Genomic DNA, 18125 nt, shown 5'->3' on the forward strand with positions numbered 1-18125 from the left:
CTGTATGGTTTACACTGGTTTTAGAATGTGCAAACAAATTTTTGTACACATAATTTCATACCACATTATCGAATATTCATTACTAGCTTATTTTATGGAAACATGGAGCATAGAAGATTGTTAATGATAGTGATAGCTGATTTTTATTGTAGTTTTTGGAAGTTCATGATACATCACTTCATGCAACCACAACTAACACACACAAATCCAGTCTTAGGCAACTGAAACCACACTGTGACCAGCACCACCAGTGCATGATGGGAGACGCGACTGGGTGGGGGTAAGGAGGAGGCTGGGATGGGGAGGGGGAGGGATAGTATGGTGGGGGTAAGGAGGAGGCTGGAATGGAGAGGGGGAGGCATAGTATGGTGGGGGTAGTGGACAGTGAAGTGCTGCAGTTTAGACAGAGGGTAGGGGTGTGGTGGAGAGAGGACAGGGGGGGGGGGGGGGGGGGGGGAAGTAATGGAAAAGAAGAGAAATAGAAAGACTGGGTGTGGTAGTGGAATGACAGCTGTGTAGTGCTGGAATGGGAACAGGGAAGAGGCTGGATGGGTGAGGACAGTGACTTATGAAGGTTGGGGCTATGAGGGTTACGGGAATGTAAAAAGACCTTATCTTTCCAGTCTCCCACCACCTCCCAAAGTCCCACCGTCTGGCCACAGAGGAACATTCCCCGTCGTAACTCAGTACCACCTAGGACTGGAGTAACTGAATTACATTCTCCGCCAGGGTTTTGATTACCTCTTGTCATGCCCTGAAATGGGAGATTTCCTGCCCACTACCCTCCCACTCCTCCTACAGTGGTATTTCACCGTCCACCGAACCTACACAATATACACATCTATCCTTACACAACCCTGGCTCCCAATCCCTTACATCATGGCTCATACCCCTCTAATACACCTAGATGCAAGACCCATCCCATACTTCCTCCCACCACCACCTACTGCAGTCCAGTCATTAACATCACCTATCCCATCAAAGGCAGGGCTACCGGTGAAACAGTCATGTGGTCTACAAGCTAAGCTGCAACTACTGTCCTGCATTCTACGTAGGCATGACAACCAAGCTGTCTGTCCGCATGAATGGCCATCGACAACCTGTGGTCAAGAAACGAGTGGACCATCCTCTTGCTGAACATGCTGCCAAACATGATATCCTACATTTCAATGACAGCTTCACAGCCTGTGCCATATGGATCCTTCCCAACAACACCAGCTTTTCTGAAATGCACAGGTGAGAACTTTCCCTGTAATACGTCCCACATCTCCATAACCGTCTTGACCTCAACCTTCATAAGTCACTGTCCTCACCCATCCAGCCCATTTCCCTGTTCCCATTCCAGCACTACGGAGCCGTCATTCCATCACCACACCCAGTCTTTTTAGTTCTCTCCTTTTCCACTACTTCCTCCCCCCCCCTCCCCATCTCTCCCCTGTCATCCGTCTAACCTGCAGTACTTCACTGTCCACCCCCCCCCACTGTACTATCCTTCCCCCTCCCCATCCAAGCCTCCTCCTTACCCCCACCCAGTCACCACTCCCATCATGCACTGGTGCTGTTGCTAGCAGTGTGGTTTCAGTTGCCTGAGACTGCAGTCATGTGTGTGAGTTGCGTTAGTGTGAGTGTGTGTGTGTGTGTGTGGTGGTGGGGAGTGTGTGTGTGTGTGTGGGGGGGGGGGGGGGGGGGGGGGGGAGTGTGTGTGTGTGGTGGTGGGGAGTGTGTGTGTGTGTGTGTGTGGGGGGGGGGGGGGAGTGTGTGTGTGGGGGGGGGGGGGGGGGGAGTTTGTGTGTGTGTGTGTGGGGGGAGTTTGTGTGTGTGTGTGTGTGTGTGTGGGGGGGGAGTGAGTGTGTGTGTGTGTGTGTGGGGGGGGGGGGGGGGGGGGGGGGAAGTGAGTGTGTGTGTGTGTGTGTGTGTGTGTGTGTGTGTGTGTGTGTGTGTGTGTGTGTGTGTGTGTGTGTGTGTGTGTGTGTGTGTGTGTGAGAGGGGGAGTGTGTGTGTGGGGGGGAGGGGGAGTGTGTGTGTGTGGGGGGGAGGGGGAGTGTGTGTGTGTGGGGGGGGGAGGGGTGTGTGGGGGGGGGGGGGAGTGTGTGGGGGGAGGGGGAGTGTGTGGGGGGGGGGGAGGGGAGTGTGTGTGGGGGGAGGGGGATTTTGTGTGTGTGTGTGTGTGGGGGGGGGGGGGGGGGGGGAGGGGGAGTGTGTGGGGGGGGGGGGCAGGGGGTGTGTTTGTGGGGGGAGGGGGAGTGTGTTTGTGGGGAGGGGGCGGGGGAGTGTGTGTGTGTGTGGGGGGGGGGGGGGGGGTCTGGGGGGGGGGGGGAGGGGGAGTGTGTGGGGGGAGGAGGATGTGTGGAGGGGGAGGGGGAGTGTGTGGGGGGGAGGTGAGTGTGTGGGGGGAGAGGTGAGTGTGTGGGGGGAGAGGTGAGTGTGTGGGGGGGGAGGGGGAGTGTGTGTGGGGGGAGGGGGAGTGTGTGTGGGGGGAGGGGGAGTGTGTGTGGGGGGAGGGGGAGTGTGTGTGGGGGGGGAGGGGGAGTGTGTGTGTGGGGGGGGAGGGGGAGTGTGTGTGTGGGGGGGGGGAGGGGGAGTGTGTGTGTGGGGGGGGAGGGGGAGTGTGTGTGGGGGGGGGGGGGGGGGGGGAGGGGGAGTGTGTGTGTGGGGGGGAGGGGGAGTGTGTGTGTGGGGGGGGAGGGGGAGTGTGTGTGGGGGGAAGGGGGGAGTGTGTGTGTGGGGGGGGAAGGGGGGAGTGTGTGTGTGGGGGGGGAAGGGGGGAGTGTGTGTGTGGGGGGGGAAGGGGGGAGTGTGTGTGTGGGGGGAAGGGGGGAGTGTGTGTGTGTGGGGGGGAGGGGGAGTGTGTGTGTGTGGGGGGGAGGGGGAGAGTGTGTGTGTGGGGGGGAGGGGGAGTGTGTGTGGGGGGAAGGGGGAGTGTGTGTGGGGGGAAGGGGGGAGTGTGTGTGGGGGGAAGGGGGGGAGTGTGTGTGGGGGGAAGGGGGGAGTGTGTGTGTGTGGGGGGAAGGGGGGAGTGTGTGTGTGTGGGGGGAAGGGGGGAGTGTGTGTGTGTGGGGGGAAGGGGGGAGTGTGTGTGTGTGGGGGGGGGAGAGGGAGTGTGTGTGTGGGGGGGGGGGAGAGGGAGTGCGTGTGTGTGGGGGGTGGGGGTGGGGGAGAGGGAGTGCGTGTGGAGGGGGGGAGGGGCGTGTATATGTGTGTCTATTGCTGAAGAAGGCCAATGGGCAAAAGCATTAATTGTGAGAGTCCTTTTGTTGTGCTTATCTGCGACTCAGCATCTCCACTGTATGGTGAGTAACAACTTTCCTTCTCAAAGATTCTCCTTCATGTGATATCTGTGCACACAGGTGAATTAATAAGTATATACAAATATCATGCAAGTACATTTCTTTATCTCACTAAATATTACCTGAAGCCACAGCAACTCTGTTGCTAAAACCTAATCTTGTTAATGTGCGGACTGCATCTGGCACTCTTGCTGGATACACACAAACTGCAGCTGTTGTTATTCCATTGTCTCTGGAAAATCCTGCAGCTTCCAACAGATCAGTAGCTATTGGGTCACATGCCTAAAACAAGTATGACTCATATACTAAATATCCTCCTGAAAATGTAGAATCTAACAGATTCAATTGTGTTAAAAGCATTTTTTTCTTTGCTGTGCCAATGACAAAATACAATTCAGAAAACCATTAAATGACAAGGAAAGAATCATTGGTCAGTACTTACCTTCAGAAGATGAAAATCTTACTACTGTTGACAGAAACACTTAAAACAGAAAATAATACTTATCCTGGCTTTCAGAATTTGTACAGTTTTTCTTCAGGAAAGAGGCACTGATTGCAGAAGTGTAGAAAGGTGGGCCAGATCACTTAGACCCTGAGTCAAGGAGGTATTCCTTCATCTTTTTTTTTCCCTTCATCCAAACAACACTCTATTTTTTCCTATCAACTCTATTAATCAAACAATGGAAACTCCAGGTAGGGGTATCAACAATGTACGAAAAATAGATTGCTACTTACTGTAAAGAAGACATGTTAAGTTGCAGATAGGCACAATTAAAAGACACTTACATAAACTTTTGGCCACAGCCTCCATCAGTAAAAGAGGAACACATGCACACCATTCATACACAAAAGCAAGCACACCTAATGCGCACATGACCACCAACTCCAGCATCTTGGACCAGAAATCACCAAATATGCTATACTAGAAATATGCCTCATGAAGGTCACTACTATTTCTCTCCGACAGATTCCATGCACATTTCTGAATGAAAAAGAAGAAACTTCATATGAGTACCATAAGCAAATACTGAAGCTGTATACATTCCTCATGTATGTGAAAAGGCACAGAATATAAAAAATTAATAGTTTTTAAAGTTTTAATAGACTACAGCTGACTGTCTTATCGTCAGCAGTTTTATTGCATGTCCTGGACACTTCCAATGAAATTTTACTAATGGCATGCTGCTGCTCATTAGTACGTCCAATAACTGAAAGTGTTACAATATGTTCAATGAAAAACTAAATCCCCTGCATACAACCAGTCACAATGTTTATTTGTTCCAAGATGTATTTCACAGTCTTGTTCCCTCACAATCAGATGGACAGGTGAGAGAATCAAGCTATAAAACATGTCACAAACAAATAAATAATATGGTGATAGTACACAGTGTATTTTCTTTGTCATTTTAACAAGCAGATATCATACCTAAAATATAATAAGGATATTACGAGTGTGTTCCTGAGAGAAGCAACAAATTAAATGTAGAAAAAATACTTCCACACTACTTTCTTTGAAATTTTTTTTACTTGAAACTTATTTCTCAACAATTTGCCTCCTTACATTTTTCTTAGCCTCTTCTGACAGCTTCACAAATGGAAGCTAAACCATTCAAGTATATGGTTTGTTTCCCTAAACAGGCAATTTATTAAAACATTTAATTATCTTTTATCTTCATGGGGCTTCAATTCTCTCAAAACTGTAATTCGCAGCTTATGGCTTACTTTGCTCATATGAATGCAACCAAGTTTCTTGTTTACCATATGAGACTTAGGGAATTCACAGAAAATCTAACTCAAAAGAGCCCAGTAGAGATTTTAACCGAGTTCCTTCTAGATGTGTGTTCAGAGCATTAACCACTGTGTCACCTACTCAGTGGATCACAGCATCTGTGTGGACATCACTGGTACAATTTAATAAGTTGATATATTTTTTGTGTTTTTTTATTTATTTATTTTAGTTTCATTCTAATGATCATTTAGCTTATACAATAAATGAATTTATTCATTTTTGTCATGAATTAAGAGAATTATGGGTGTGTAGTGAAGTTTTGATCTCATACGGTAACAGACTTATGACAGCTATCCATGGAAGAAGAACTGAAAGTAATGAAAGAGATTTCTTGAACTTTTAAATGTCACTCTAAGTTCTACTCCTGCACATTATAGCTGCAAGTATACATGTTTTCTGCATATAACATTACAGATGACTCATCATAGGATCAAAACAGTAGTCACAAAGGTCACATTTATTAACATTACATTCATTGCGGTTGTCCTGAAATGCGTAAACAGAATTAAAGTACTGCCACTGAACATTCAGTCCTCTGAACAGATATGGAACTCCTGTAAACGCGTTCTCAAAATCTGATTTATATTTGGTGTAGACTCTTCTTTCTTAAGGTTTATTTTGACTTGCTACAAAAACATATTAATATTACCTTTACACATAGGCGTTCAACATTGCTTGCAGTGTCATCACCAGACAATGTAGTCAGGTCAATACAAGTGACTGCCCTGAGAAGCCATGCTGCTTCATGGTCACCTTTGAGTGACCTCCGAGAAAGAATGTCATCAGCTTGACGCATTATAGCAGAAGTATTCACAATTGCTTCGTTGATCCACTTAACATCTGAAAAAATGGAATGTCCCAGATTACACCAATCATAAAAATACCAATTTAGGCTGCAGTGGGTAGCATATCAGAAAACTGACAGGCAAATTACAGAGAAATTCAGTACATTTCAGAGTTGTATCGAAATTCACTAGCAGGTCACTTGAACTGAACAGCCCCTCTTGTTTTCATATGCTCATTGTTTTACTCTCCTGCATTTGTGACTAACTTTTAAACTGATATATTAAGAAGCAGAATGAAAGTGAGCTACAAAAAGGAACAGAAGCTGAATCATCATCAGTTACTTCAGAATGAAAATAATGTCTATTAATGAAAATTCTGAATTGCCATGCACTTGGAATAACACAAATTGCATCTTTACAAACAGATTTTGAAAAAGCAAGGTCAGTTACCTCAGATAGCCATATATCACAGTATTCACCTATATCAATTCATGATATCTTGTATATTTTACAATTTCATTTACTCTTATTCTGTTGTCCAAATCTTTTCATATCACCTGGAATTTGGCAAAGAACTTCCTGGGACCTTCTGCCATCCATTTGCCTGGTTACATATGACAGCCACCTCCTATTCATTTTCATTCCAGTCATAAATAAATCTTCCATTTCAGTATGATCCCTGATGCTTTTATTTGTTTTCCCATCTCTCATAATATGTTAAAGCTTGATTTCATACATCAAAACTGAAGCAGTTAATACATATTAACATACACTTTCCTTTCCAGACACACACAAAGCTTAGTATTAAGAACATTATTTAGTTTACATTAACACTGACAATCATTTTTAGTCTTCTGTTCATTTCTTTTGCCTTCCCTCATTTCAGTGTCTTCAACTAACCTGAATAGAAAACTTAACTATTTCTGAGGTTTCACTGCTAATTTTTATTAATTTATTTTCAATATTTTATTAAAGGATAAGGGTATATTACAAATAAAATTTGTGGGTACCTGATAGTTTTAAGAATCACTAAAAATAGTCCAGAAAACTTGTGTTAGTTATCCAGAACAGAAAGAAAATTATTACACTAAAAAAGTAGCATAATCTAATTTTAATGAAATTAAATTTTCTCTATGGCCCTACTAAAAACCAGGAAAATCATTGATAACCTCAAAAGTTAAACTTCATAGGGGTCAATAATATATTAAGTAATACGTTAAAATGTGCAGCCTTGTAAAACTTCATTTGCTCGCATGCACGCACGCACGCTTGCACGCACACACACGCACACACACACACTCTTAGAGGTTGCAAATGTGCGTATGGAGTACATGAAATGATTGCATTTACAGATCAACAGCACAAGTGGTTCTGAGGTACCAGGTATCTACCCATGCTGAAATGTCCATATTATTATATGGTGTAACCTCAATGGGTGACAATTCAGGCACTGACTCTGGCATCCAGTCAATCGCACAGATGGTGAAAACTGTTCTAGGATACGTTATGCCATGTCTGCTCAACCTGTTCATGCAGTTCTATAAGAGTTGTTGGTTGACGAGTCAAATGAATCACTTTTCGCCCCATCATATCCCACATGTGCTAAACTGAAGACAAGTCTGGAGATTGTGCTGGCTGCAGAAGTTGCTGCAAATCTTGCACATTACAATTAGTTTCACAGGCAGTGTGTGGGCAAGTATTACCCTGTTGCAACAACACATCACCTTCCTGTTGCAAGAACAGCAAAAGGACAGGTCTAACAATATTCTGCACATATTGAGCACTGGTTAGCATACCCCCATACCCCCCATAAACACCAAATGTGAAAGAGTTGTAGCTTATCGCACCCCAAGCCATAAGGCTTGGGCTGGGCCCAGTGTACCTTGGATGAATCCCTCTATAGTGTTCACCAGGTCTAAGTCGTAAGAGCAAACAACCGTCACTTGCACACAGGCTGGATCTGCCTTCAACACTGGAGACCATGGCACACCATTCTATTTTCCAAGTTATCCTCTGACGACACCAATTGAGCTGTGTACGTTAATGCTTTGGTATGAGTGGAAGGCGGGCTAGAGATATCCATGCCTGTACTCCCACTGCTAATAACTGGTTCACAATAGTTCATGTTGACACATCTGGGCTTATAAGCTCTCTAATCAGTGCTGTGGTAGCTGTGTGATCTTCCACTGCTGGCCTTACAATACAATGATCCTGGCTGACATCTGTGCTGTGTGGACATCCAAATCATCATCTACAGGTGTGAGAATGTTCATGTGACCACTGATACCAGCACTGTTCCACGGCTGATGCAGCATGTCCAGCTTGTGTGGCAATTCTCCAGAAGGAACATCCCGTCACTCAGAAGGCCACAATTTGACTTCTTTCAAACTTGCTCAGTTGGCTGCAGGAAGCGAGAGTGCACCTCCATTGCAAGATTGTCTGCTGGTTTCACACATTTGTGCCCCACTGACCCTTCTGTCTGTGAGCATCCCCTATTAAAATGGAAACACAGATGGCACTCTGGTAGCCTGGCAGCTATACCATTATGTTCTCTGGTGGGTGGGCGCACGCAAGCGAACGCGTGGGGGTGCGGATGTGAGCATGGACACAGTGAATTACATGTATTATTCAAATATTTCACAGAAGAGCATCTAGTAATCTGCTCGGGGTGGGGTGGGGGGAATTACATAGGATATATTGCAGACTTTCATCCTGGATACATTACTAATCTTCCCCCGAGTCAATAATCTACCGTAATATTCACTTTGAAGCTCAAGGCACAAACAGTCCTATTTGTAGATACTACAAAATATTATGTTGTTTAGCCAACCAAAGAAGCATTAACAGAGGAAGTGGTAAATGGTGTTTTTTTGTCATGTGGGTCACACTAAAACACAGAAAACATTAATCTTGTTTTGAGCTTTTTAATGTAAGATTTCAAAAATAAATAACACAGATTGTAGAAAGTTATACATTTTAGTGTGCAAAATTCAAGGAAACTTAAAGCTCAAAATCCATACAATATACCAGCAAAAACTTGTGGGTTCAGCTATTTATGCTATAAAAATAATGACCAGCATTGAATGTGCATACAATTGAGAATATTAACTACAGCCTCTCTGATTAAATTTATTTTCAACAATCCATTTAAGGTTGAGTGTATTAGTGGTTATACACTGTAATAATAGTGTAAGATAGATGTAACTTAGATTTGTGGTTATGAAAGCAAAAATAATGTGTACTGAAAGCAATAAAAATTCAAAAGGTAAACAGAGGTAAGGATTTTCCTACAGCCTCTATATCTTACCCCTGCCCCCCTGCCCCCCCCCCCCCTCTTCCCCCCTACTAGCACCATAACAACAACTTTGTGTGTGATTCTGAGCAAGTTCTTGCCATCATTTCTAGCTCACCTTGTTTTAGCTTTCTGTCCTCTATTTGTCCCAGTCTAATGCAAAATAATTTTTAAACTTTGATATTCAAGATCTCTCTATGTAATTATGCACTGAACCTGCTGAAGATGTTCTTGTTCTGTCTGTTCAAAAATGCAAAATCCTTATTTCTCACTTTTAAGATTCCTACATTTTCAGATTTATTTATTTGCATTTTTAAGTTAATCCCTTTACTCCATATGTATGTCATGGTGAACTTCATGAGGAAGAGCAGTGAAATATTTTTCATTTGGTTTCGAATATAGACATGTTAATAATTTGGTGATGGTTCACCCTGTAAGATAATCTGTGGTTGATACCCCCATCATTTAGAATAAAACAGCACTATGGAAAATGGAGAGGAAGGAAGGGGGAAGGAGTGGAGGGGTATGTGGGAAAAGGGGGCAAGTGTGATATGTCTTACATACACAGACACTGCAAAATGTTGACACTAGCTCTGTGAAGAATTCTTATTATTTATACAAAATATTATTTCCCTGTACAGTAAAGAGCATGACATTACTAAGTATGACAACAATTATAATCTGATTGCCAATAAACTAGAAAAATAACCCTCAGTATTAAAACTGATCAATTTAATTTCTGGAACATCTGCAAGAAATATTCATACCACCTGTAGCGGTTTTCAGCCTGAAGGCTGGTTTTATGCAGCTCTCTGCACTGGTCTATCCTGTGTAAGTATCTTCATCTCTGCATAACTACTGTAACCTACATCCATTTGAACCTGATGGTACTGTATTCAGCCATTGGTCTCCTTTTAGGACTATTACACACCCTCTCCCCTCCCCCCCAACCCCAAAACACGTACACTTGCCCACATAACCAAACAGATGATTCCTTGATGTCTCAGAATGTATCCCAGCAACTGTACAGTAAATGTATTTTTCCCCAATACCTCTTCCTCAGTTACTGGATCAATGCATCTAATTTTCAGCATTCTTCTGTAGCACCACATTTCAAAAACACAACTGTTTATGATAAACACTTCACTCTGTACAAGGTCACACTCTAGACAAACACCTTCAGAATCAACTCAAATTTATGTTTGATGAAACAAAGTTCTTGTTTTCAGAAGTACTTACCATGCTATTGTCAGTCTCCAATTTATGTCCTCTCTACTACAAACACAATTGGTTATTTTGCTGCACAAATAGCAAAACTGGCTTACTACTCTTAGTGTCTCATTTCCTAGTCTACTTTTCTCAGCCTCACTTGATTTAATTTGACTACATTCCATTACTCTTGTTTTATTTTTGTTGATGTTCATTTCAACCTCTTTTCATGGAACTATCCATTCTCTTCAACTGCTTTTCCACTGGGCCTGGTGGTCTAGCAGTAAAATGCTTGTATGGAAACAGAGGTTGCAGAATCAAATAGTAGTTGGACCACAGATTTTTGAGTCTTTGTTTTAACCTAGCCTTCACCTCTCAACAACATGAGGAGTTACCAGAAACGGCATGTGGTTCAGACTCCATGTTAAACTGTAGGGCCCCTTTCCCTGTTGGGTCACTGGTTCTGGTTAGGGACATGCAAGTCACTGAAGTGGCATCCAATTGAAGGACCTGCACCAGGTCATTGAACTGCAATGAAATTATGATGATAATTATTATTATTAACTGCTCTTCCAGTTCCTTAGTTGCATCGGGCAGAATTACAATGTCAGAAGCAAATCTCAAAATTTTTACTTCTTCTGCCTGAAATTTAATTTCCTACCCAAATTCTTCCTAGCTTCCTTCACAGTTTGCTCAATGTACAGACTGAATAGCATTGGTGTAAGCCACAGACCTGTCTCACTCTCTTCTCAGCTGCTGCTTCCCTTTCATGTCCTTTGACTTGTATAATGGCAGTCTGGTTTCTGTGCAAATTGGGTTAACCTTTTGCTCCCTCTATTTTATCCTCATTGGGTTCAGAGTTTCCAAGAGTCTAGTCCAGCCAACATTACCAAAAGCTTTTTATAAATCTACAAATGCTATATGTGTAGGTTTGCTCTTCTTTAATCTATCTATACACCATGCAGTTGGTATTGCCTCATATAAACCCAACAAATCTTCCACAGAAGGAAGTTTTACCCAGTTTTTCCATCCTTCTGTAAGTAATTAATGTCAGAATTTTGCAATCATGACTTGTTGAACTGATAGTTCAGAAATATTCACACCTGTCAGCAACTGCCTTCTTTGCAACTGATAATATAACATTATTTTTGAAGTCAACGGGTATTTTGCCTTTCTCATATATCTTGCCCCCCCCCCCTCCCCCCCAACCCCCATGAACCATGGACCTTGCCGTTGGTGGGGAGGCTTGAGTGCCTCAACGATACAGATAGCTGTACCGTAGGTTCTTCAACCACAATGGGGGGGGGGGTTATCTGTTGAGAGGCCAGACAAATGTGTGGTTCCTGAAGAGGGGCACCAGCCTTTTCAGTAGTTGCAGGGGCAACAGTCTGGATGATTGACTGACCTGACACTAACCAAAATGGCCTACTACAGTAGTACCAGTTTATATGCCAACTATCTCTGCAGATGACAAAGAAATTTAAGAAATGTATGATGAAACAAAAGAAATTATTCAGATAGTGAAGGTAGATGAAAATTTAATAGTCATGGGTGACTGGATTTCAACAGTAGGAAAAGGAAGAGAAGGAAACGTAGTAGGTGAATATGGATTGGGGGTAAGAAAAGAAAGAGGAAGTCGCCTGGTAGAATTTTGCACACAGCACAACTTAATCATAGCTAACACTTGGTTCAAGAATCATAAAAGAAGGTTGTATACATGGAAGAAGCCAGGAGATACTGACAGGTTTCACATAGATTATATTATGGTAAGACAGAGATTTAGGAACCAAGTTTTAAATTGTAAGACATTTCCAGGGGCAGATGTGGACTCTGACCACAATCTATTGGTTATGAACTGTAGATTAAAACTGAAGAAACTGCAAAAAGGTGGCAATTTAAGGAGATGGGACCTGGATAAACTGAAAGAACCAGAGGTTGTACAGAGTTTCAGGGAGAGCATTAGGGAACAATTGACAGGAATGGGGGAAAGAAATACAGTAGAAGAAGAATGGGTAGCTCTGAGGGATGAAGTAGTGAAGGCAGCAGAGGATCAAGTAGGTAAAAAGACGAGGGCTAATAGAAATCCTTGGGTAACAGAAGAAATATTGAATTTAATTGATGAAAGGAGAAAATATAAAAATGCAGTAAATGAAGCAGGCAAAAAGGAATACAAACGTCTCAAAAATGAAATCGACAGGAAGTGCAAAATGGCTAAGCAGGAATGGCTAGAGGACAAATGTAAGGATGTAGAGGCTTGTCTCACTAGGGGTAAGATAGATACTGCCTACAGGAAAATTAAAGAGACCTTTGGAGAGAAGAGAACCACTTGTATGAATATCAAGAGCTCAGATGGCAACCCAGTTCTAAGCAAAGAAGGGAAGGCAGAAAGGTGGAAGGAGTATATAGAGGGTTTATATAAGGGCGATGTACTTGAGGACAATATTATGGAAATGGAAGAGGATGTAGATGAAAATGAAATGGGAGATACGATACTGCGTGAAGAGTCTGACAGAGCACTGAAAGACCTAAGTCAAAACAAGGCCCCGGGAGTAGACAACATTGCATTAGAACTACTGACAGCCTTGGGAGAGCTAAACTCTACCATCTGGTGAGCAAGATGTATGAGACAGGCGAAATTCCCTCAGACTTCAAGAAGAATATAATAATTCCAATCCCAAAGAAAGCAGGTGTTGACAGATGTGAAAACTACCAAACTATCAGTTTAATAAGTCACAGCTGCAAAATACTAACGCGAATTCTTTACAGACGAATGGAAAAACTGGTAGAAGCCGACCTCGGGGAAGATCAGTTTGGATTCTGTAGAAATGTTGGAACACGTGAGGCAATACTGACCCTACGACTTATCTTAGAAGATAGATTAAGGAAAGGCAAACCTAAGTTTCTAGCATTTGTAGACTTAGAGAAAGCTTTTGACAATGTTGACTGGAATACTCTCTTTCAAATTCTGAAGGTGGCAGGGGTAAAAATACAGGAAGCGAAAGGCTATTTACAATTTGTATAGAAAGCAGATGGCAGTTATAAGAGTCGAGGGACATGAAAGGGAAGCAGTGGTTGGGAAAGGAGTGAGACAGGGTTGTAGCCTCTCCCCGATGCTATTCATTCTAAATATTGAGCAAGCAGTAAAGGAAACAAAATAAAAATTCAGAGTAGGAATTAAAATGCATGGAGAAGAAATGAGAACTTTGAGGTTCGCCGATGACATTGTAATTCTGTCAGAGACAGCAAAGGACTTGGAAGAGCAGTTGAATGGAATGGACAGTGTCTTGAAAGGAGGGTATAAGATGAACATCAACAAAAGCAAAACGAGGATAATGGACTGTAGTCGAATTAAGTCGGGTGATGCTGAGGGAATTAGATTAGGAAATGAGACACTTAAAGTAGTAAAAGAGTTTTGCTGTTTGGGGAGCAAAATAACTGATGATGGTCGAAGTAGAGAGGATATAAAATTTAGACTGGCAATGGGAAGGAAAGCGTTTCTGAAGAAGAGAAATTTGTTAACATCGAGTATTGATTTAAGTGTCAGGAAGTCGTTTCTGAAAGTATTTGTATGGAGTATGGCCATGTATGGAAGTGAAACATGGACGATAAATAGTTTGGACAAAAGAGAATAGACGCTTTCGGAATGTGGTGCTACAGAAGAATGCTGAAGATTAGATCGGTAGATCACATAACTAATGACGAGGTATTGAATAGAATTGGGGGGAAGAGGACTTTGTGGCACAACTTGACTAGAAGAATGGATCGGTTGGTAGGACATGTTCTGAGGCATTAAGGGATCACCAATTTAATAATGGAGGGCAGCGTGGAGGGTAAAAATCGTAGAGGGAGACCAAGAGATGAATACATTAAGCAGATTCAGAAGGATGTAGGCTGCAGTAGGTACTGAGAGATGAGGAAGCTTGCACAGGATAGAATAGCATGGAGAGCTGCATCAAACCAGTCTCAGGACTGAAGACCACAACAACATATATCTTGCACACCATATGGAATGGTTATGTCAATTCTCATTCTCCCAAAGATATCAATTGTGAAGAAATGTTGACTTATGTCTGTCAATGCTCTGTCAACTGCTAATCCAAATATCATATCTTCCATCTCATCTTCACTTACCACCTCCTCTGATTTATAGAATTGTCTTCCAGTTCATCTTCCTTGCATAGCCCTTCTGTATATTCCCCTCACCTTTCCCTTCTTTTTCCAGTATTGGTTGGTCATCTGAGCTCTTGGCAGTCTTCTCTTTGCTCCCAAGATTGCTTGAGTTTTCATATAGGTGGTATCTATCTTTCCCTTTTCATGAATGCATCCTTGCATTTATCCCCTACTCATACCTGTTTGATTTGTTTCCACATTCTATCTGTCTTACTTTTTAGATGTCTTTATCCACTTTTGCCTACTTTATATAGTCAAATTTAATATCTCATGTGCTATGCAAGGGTATCAAATGGCCCTTGTCTTCTTGATATATCTGATTCTCTACTGCCTTTGTATTCCTTCGACTTATTTCAGTTAACTGTTGCTAACTTTAGGAAGTAGACTAACAGCAAAGAAACAGATCAGTGCCAATAATAAAAGTAAAGCATCATGGGAGCTAACTGATGAAAATCATAAGATGCACAGAAGTTGACTACAGAACCATTCAACGTTATACATGATGGTAACAGTGAGAAAAACCCAGACACTGTTTCACTTCCTCTATTGGCCAACCAATTCATATTACAGATGCACAGGTCAAGACCCTGTGTCACCCACAAAATGTATTGCGTTTTTATTTAGGGCAATGAATGAGTAGGAAGTATGTTAGGTAACAGCCAATGTAACACACACACACACTATGTGATTAAAAGTATCCACACACCCCCAAAAACATGTTTTTCATATTAGGTGCATTGTGCTGCCACCTACTGCCAGGTACTCTGTATCAGCAACCTCAGTAGCCAGTAGACATCGTGAGAGAGCAGAATGGGGCACTCTGTGGAACTCACGGACTTCAAATGTGGTCAGATGATTGAGTGTCACTTGCGTCATACGTCTGTGTGTGAGATTTCCACACTCCTAAACATCCCTAGGTCCACTGTTTCCAATGTGATAGTGAAGTGGAAACATGAAGGTACATGTACAGCACAAAAGCGTACAGGCCGACCTCATCTGTAGACTGACAGAGATGGTCAACAGTTGAAGAGGGTTGTAATGTGTAATAGGCAGACATCTATCCAGATAATCACACAGGAATTCCAAACTGCATCAGGATCCACTGCAAGTACTATGACAGTAGGGGGGAGGTGAGAAAACTTGGATTTCATAGTCGAGAGGCTGCTCATAAGCCACACATCATGCCGGTAAAGGCCAATCGACACTTCGCTTGGTGTAAGGAGCATAAACATTGGGTGATTAAACAGTGGAAAAATGTTGTGTGGAGTGACAAACCATGGTACACAATGTGGCGATCCGAAGGCAGGGTGTGGGTATGGCGAATGTCCGGTGGATGTCATCTGCCAGTGTGTGTAGCACCAACAGTAAAATTCAGAGGCGGTGGTGTTATGGTGTGGTCGTGTTTTTCATAGAGGGGGCTTGCACCCGTTGTTTTGCGTGGCAGTATCACAGCACAGGCCTACACTGATGTTTTACGCACCTTTTTGCTTCCCACTGTTGAAGAGCAACCTGGGGATGGTGATTGTATCTTTCAACACGACCGAGCACCAGTTAATAATACACGGCCTGTGGTGGAGTGGTTACACAACAATAATGGACAGCCCTGCACAGAGTTCTGACCTGAATCCTATTGAACACTTTTGGGATGTTTTGGAATGCCGACTTCGTACCAGGCCTCACTGACTGACATTGATACCTCTCCTCAGAGCAGCACTCTGTGAAGAATGGGCTGCCATTCTCCAAGAATCCTTCCAGCACCTGGCTGAACGTACACCTGCACGAGTGGAGCCCCTCATCAAGGCTATGGGTGGGCCAACACCTTATTGAATTCCAGGATTACCAGTGGAGGGCACCACAAACTTGTAAGTCAGTTTCAGCCAGTTGTCCGGATACTTTTGATCACATAATGTATATACTTCTGGATGGCATATCCACTGTGGCTACAAAGGCATGGTTAAAAGGAATCTCAAATACTCTTGCTTATGCAGTTAACTGCTGTGTTAGAGAACACATATATCCTCCTGTACAAGAGGATGGAAGGAGGATGTATCAAACTACAGACCAATAACATCAATTCCCATCTTCAATAACACATCTGAAAGTCTTATGCCATCATAGCTCAGTGCCTTCTTCACACAATACAAACTGCTTATAGAGTCTCAGCATGAATTTGGAAAAAGAGCTAAATATGACTACAGAAGTTTGTTATTCCACGACACTGTAGCATCTGCTACACATCTGTGACATTGTCATGGCCAACAGTCAAGATTCACACCAACTGAAGACCTTATTTGTATTCTGTGGTGCAGTATCGAATGTGTGTGGTGACAACTGAATCACAACTGTCAAGCAGCTTCCGCACCAATCACCAGGGGCACTGCGTTTTTATATGTTCTTATGATTTTTCTGCATGTTTTTTATTCTTTGGTGTGTGAATTTTATATGTTTTTGCATGTTCCATGCTTTTTGTTCTGTTCTTGTGACTGTCACTCCTGATTATAGTAGTAATTAGATACCAAAATTTTGTACATGGCTGCAGGTTCAGAGACCGTGAATAGTTACAATTGAAAGAAAAACAGCCCTCGGTCACTATTTTTAACAAATTAACCTGGCTTCAACACTGCTAGGAGTGTCTTCCTCAGAATTTAAAACAGAGAATGGTCTATATTCTATAGCACGGTCACAGAATTATGACTAAAAATGTGTGATAGGGTATAAGTACGGAATCATCGTTAAAGACTGGCAGTACTTATATGTCATTTATAAAATAATAAATATGCCAAAAGGGTGTTAGCCACAAAGAAATTTACCAGGTGTACTGATATGAAATGAGCATTAAGATACAAATGTGTCGATAGGGAACATTTGTTGTGAATGAGCCTTAATTTTTTTTTGTTCAGTTGGTATGACATCTGTCAAAGATATTCAGTATATATCAAGTCATGGAACAAACAACATCATATGTTTTCATCATATTAACAATGTCGAATTTTGTACCAGAAAGTGATGATTTGCGGAAAGCATTAATTGTTTGTTTTCATTTGAAAAAAAATGCTGCAGAGTCACATCGAATGCTTGTCGAGGCATATGGTGATCACGCTCTATCAGGAGCACCATCAAAAGATGGTTTCAACAGTTCAGAAATAATGATTTTCATGTAAGAAATGAAGAACGTGGAAGACCACCAAAAAAGTTCAAAGATGCCGAATTGCAAGCAATATTGGATGAAGATGATACTTTGAGTCAGAAGCAAATGGCAGCAATGCTAAATGTTGCACAACAAACAATTTCTGACCATTTGAAAGCTATGGGAGAGATCCAAAAGTGTGGAAAATGGGTGCCACATGAATTGAATGAAAGACAGGTGGAAAACCGAAAAACCATTTGTCAAATTTTGCTTCAAAGACATGAAAAATGAATTTATTTTAAGAATCCTGAATGGGAAAAATCATGGGTTAATCCGGGACAACCATCAGCATCGACTGCAAAACCAGATCAATTCGACAAGAAGACAATGCTCTACGTTTGGTGAGATTAGAAAGGTGTGGTGTATCATGAGCTTCTAAAACCCAGTCACACTGTGAATACTAATC

At 42.5% G+C, this 18125-nt stretch overlaps 1 protein-coding gene across 1 annotated transcript in view; it reads right to left on the reverse strand.

Annotated features, from left to right (window-relative positions):
- The window catches only part of LOC126418438 (deoxyribose-phosphate aldolase), a 167502-nt gene that overhangs the window by 114505 nt on the left and 34872 nt on the right, over positions 1-18125 (reverse strand). The window contains exons 2-3 of the mRNA XM_050085197.1: positions 5726-5916; positions 3410-3569 (exon numbers count right to left, since the gene is read on the reverse strand). Of these exons, the coding sequence (XP_049941154.1) occupies positions 3410-3569; positions 5726-5916 (351 nt within the window). The remainder of the gene's footprint in view (positions 1-3409; positions 3570-5725; positions 5917-18125) is intronic.

Source organism: Schistocerca serialis, chromosome 9, assembly GCF_023864345.2.
Source record: "Schistocerca serialis cubense isolate TAMUIC-IGC-003099 chromosome 9, iqSchSeri2.2, whole genome shotgun sequence".
NCBI classification, from domain to species: domain Eukaryota; kingdom Metazoa; phylum Arthropoda; class Insecta; order Orthoptera; family Acrididae; genus Schistocerca; species Schistocerca serialis.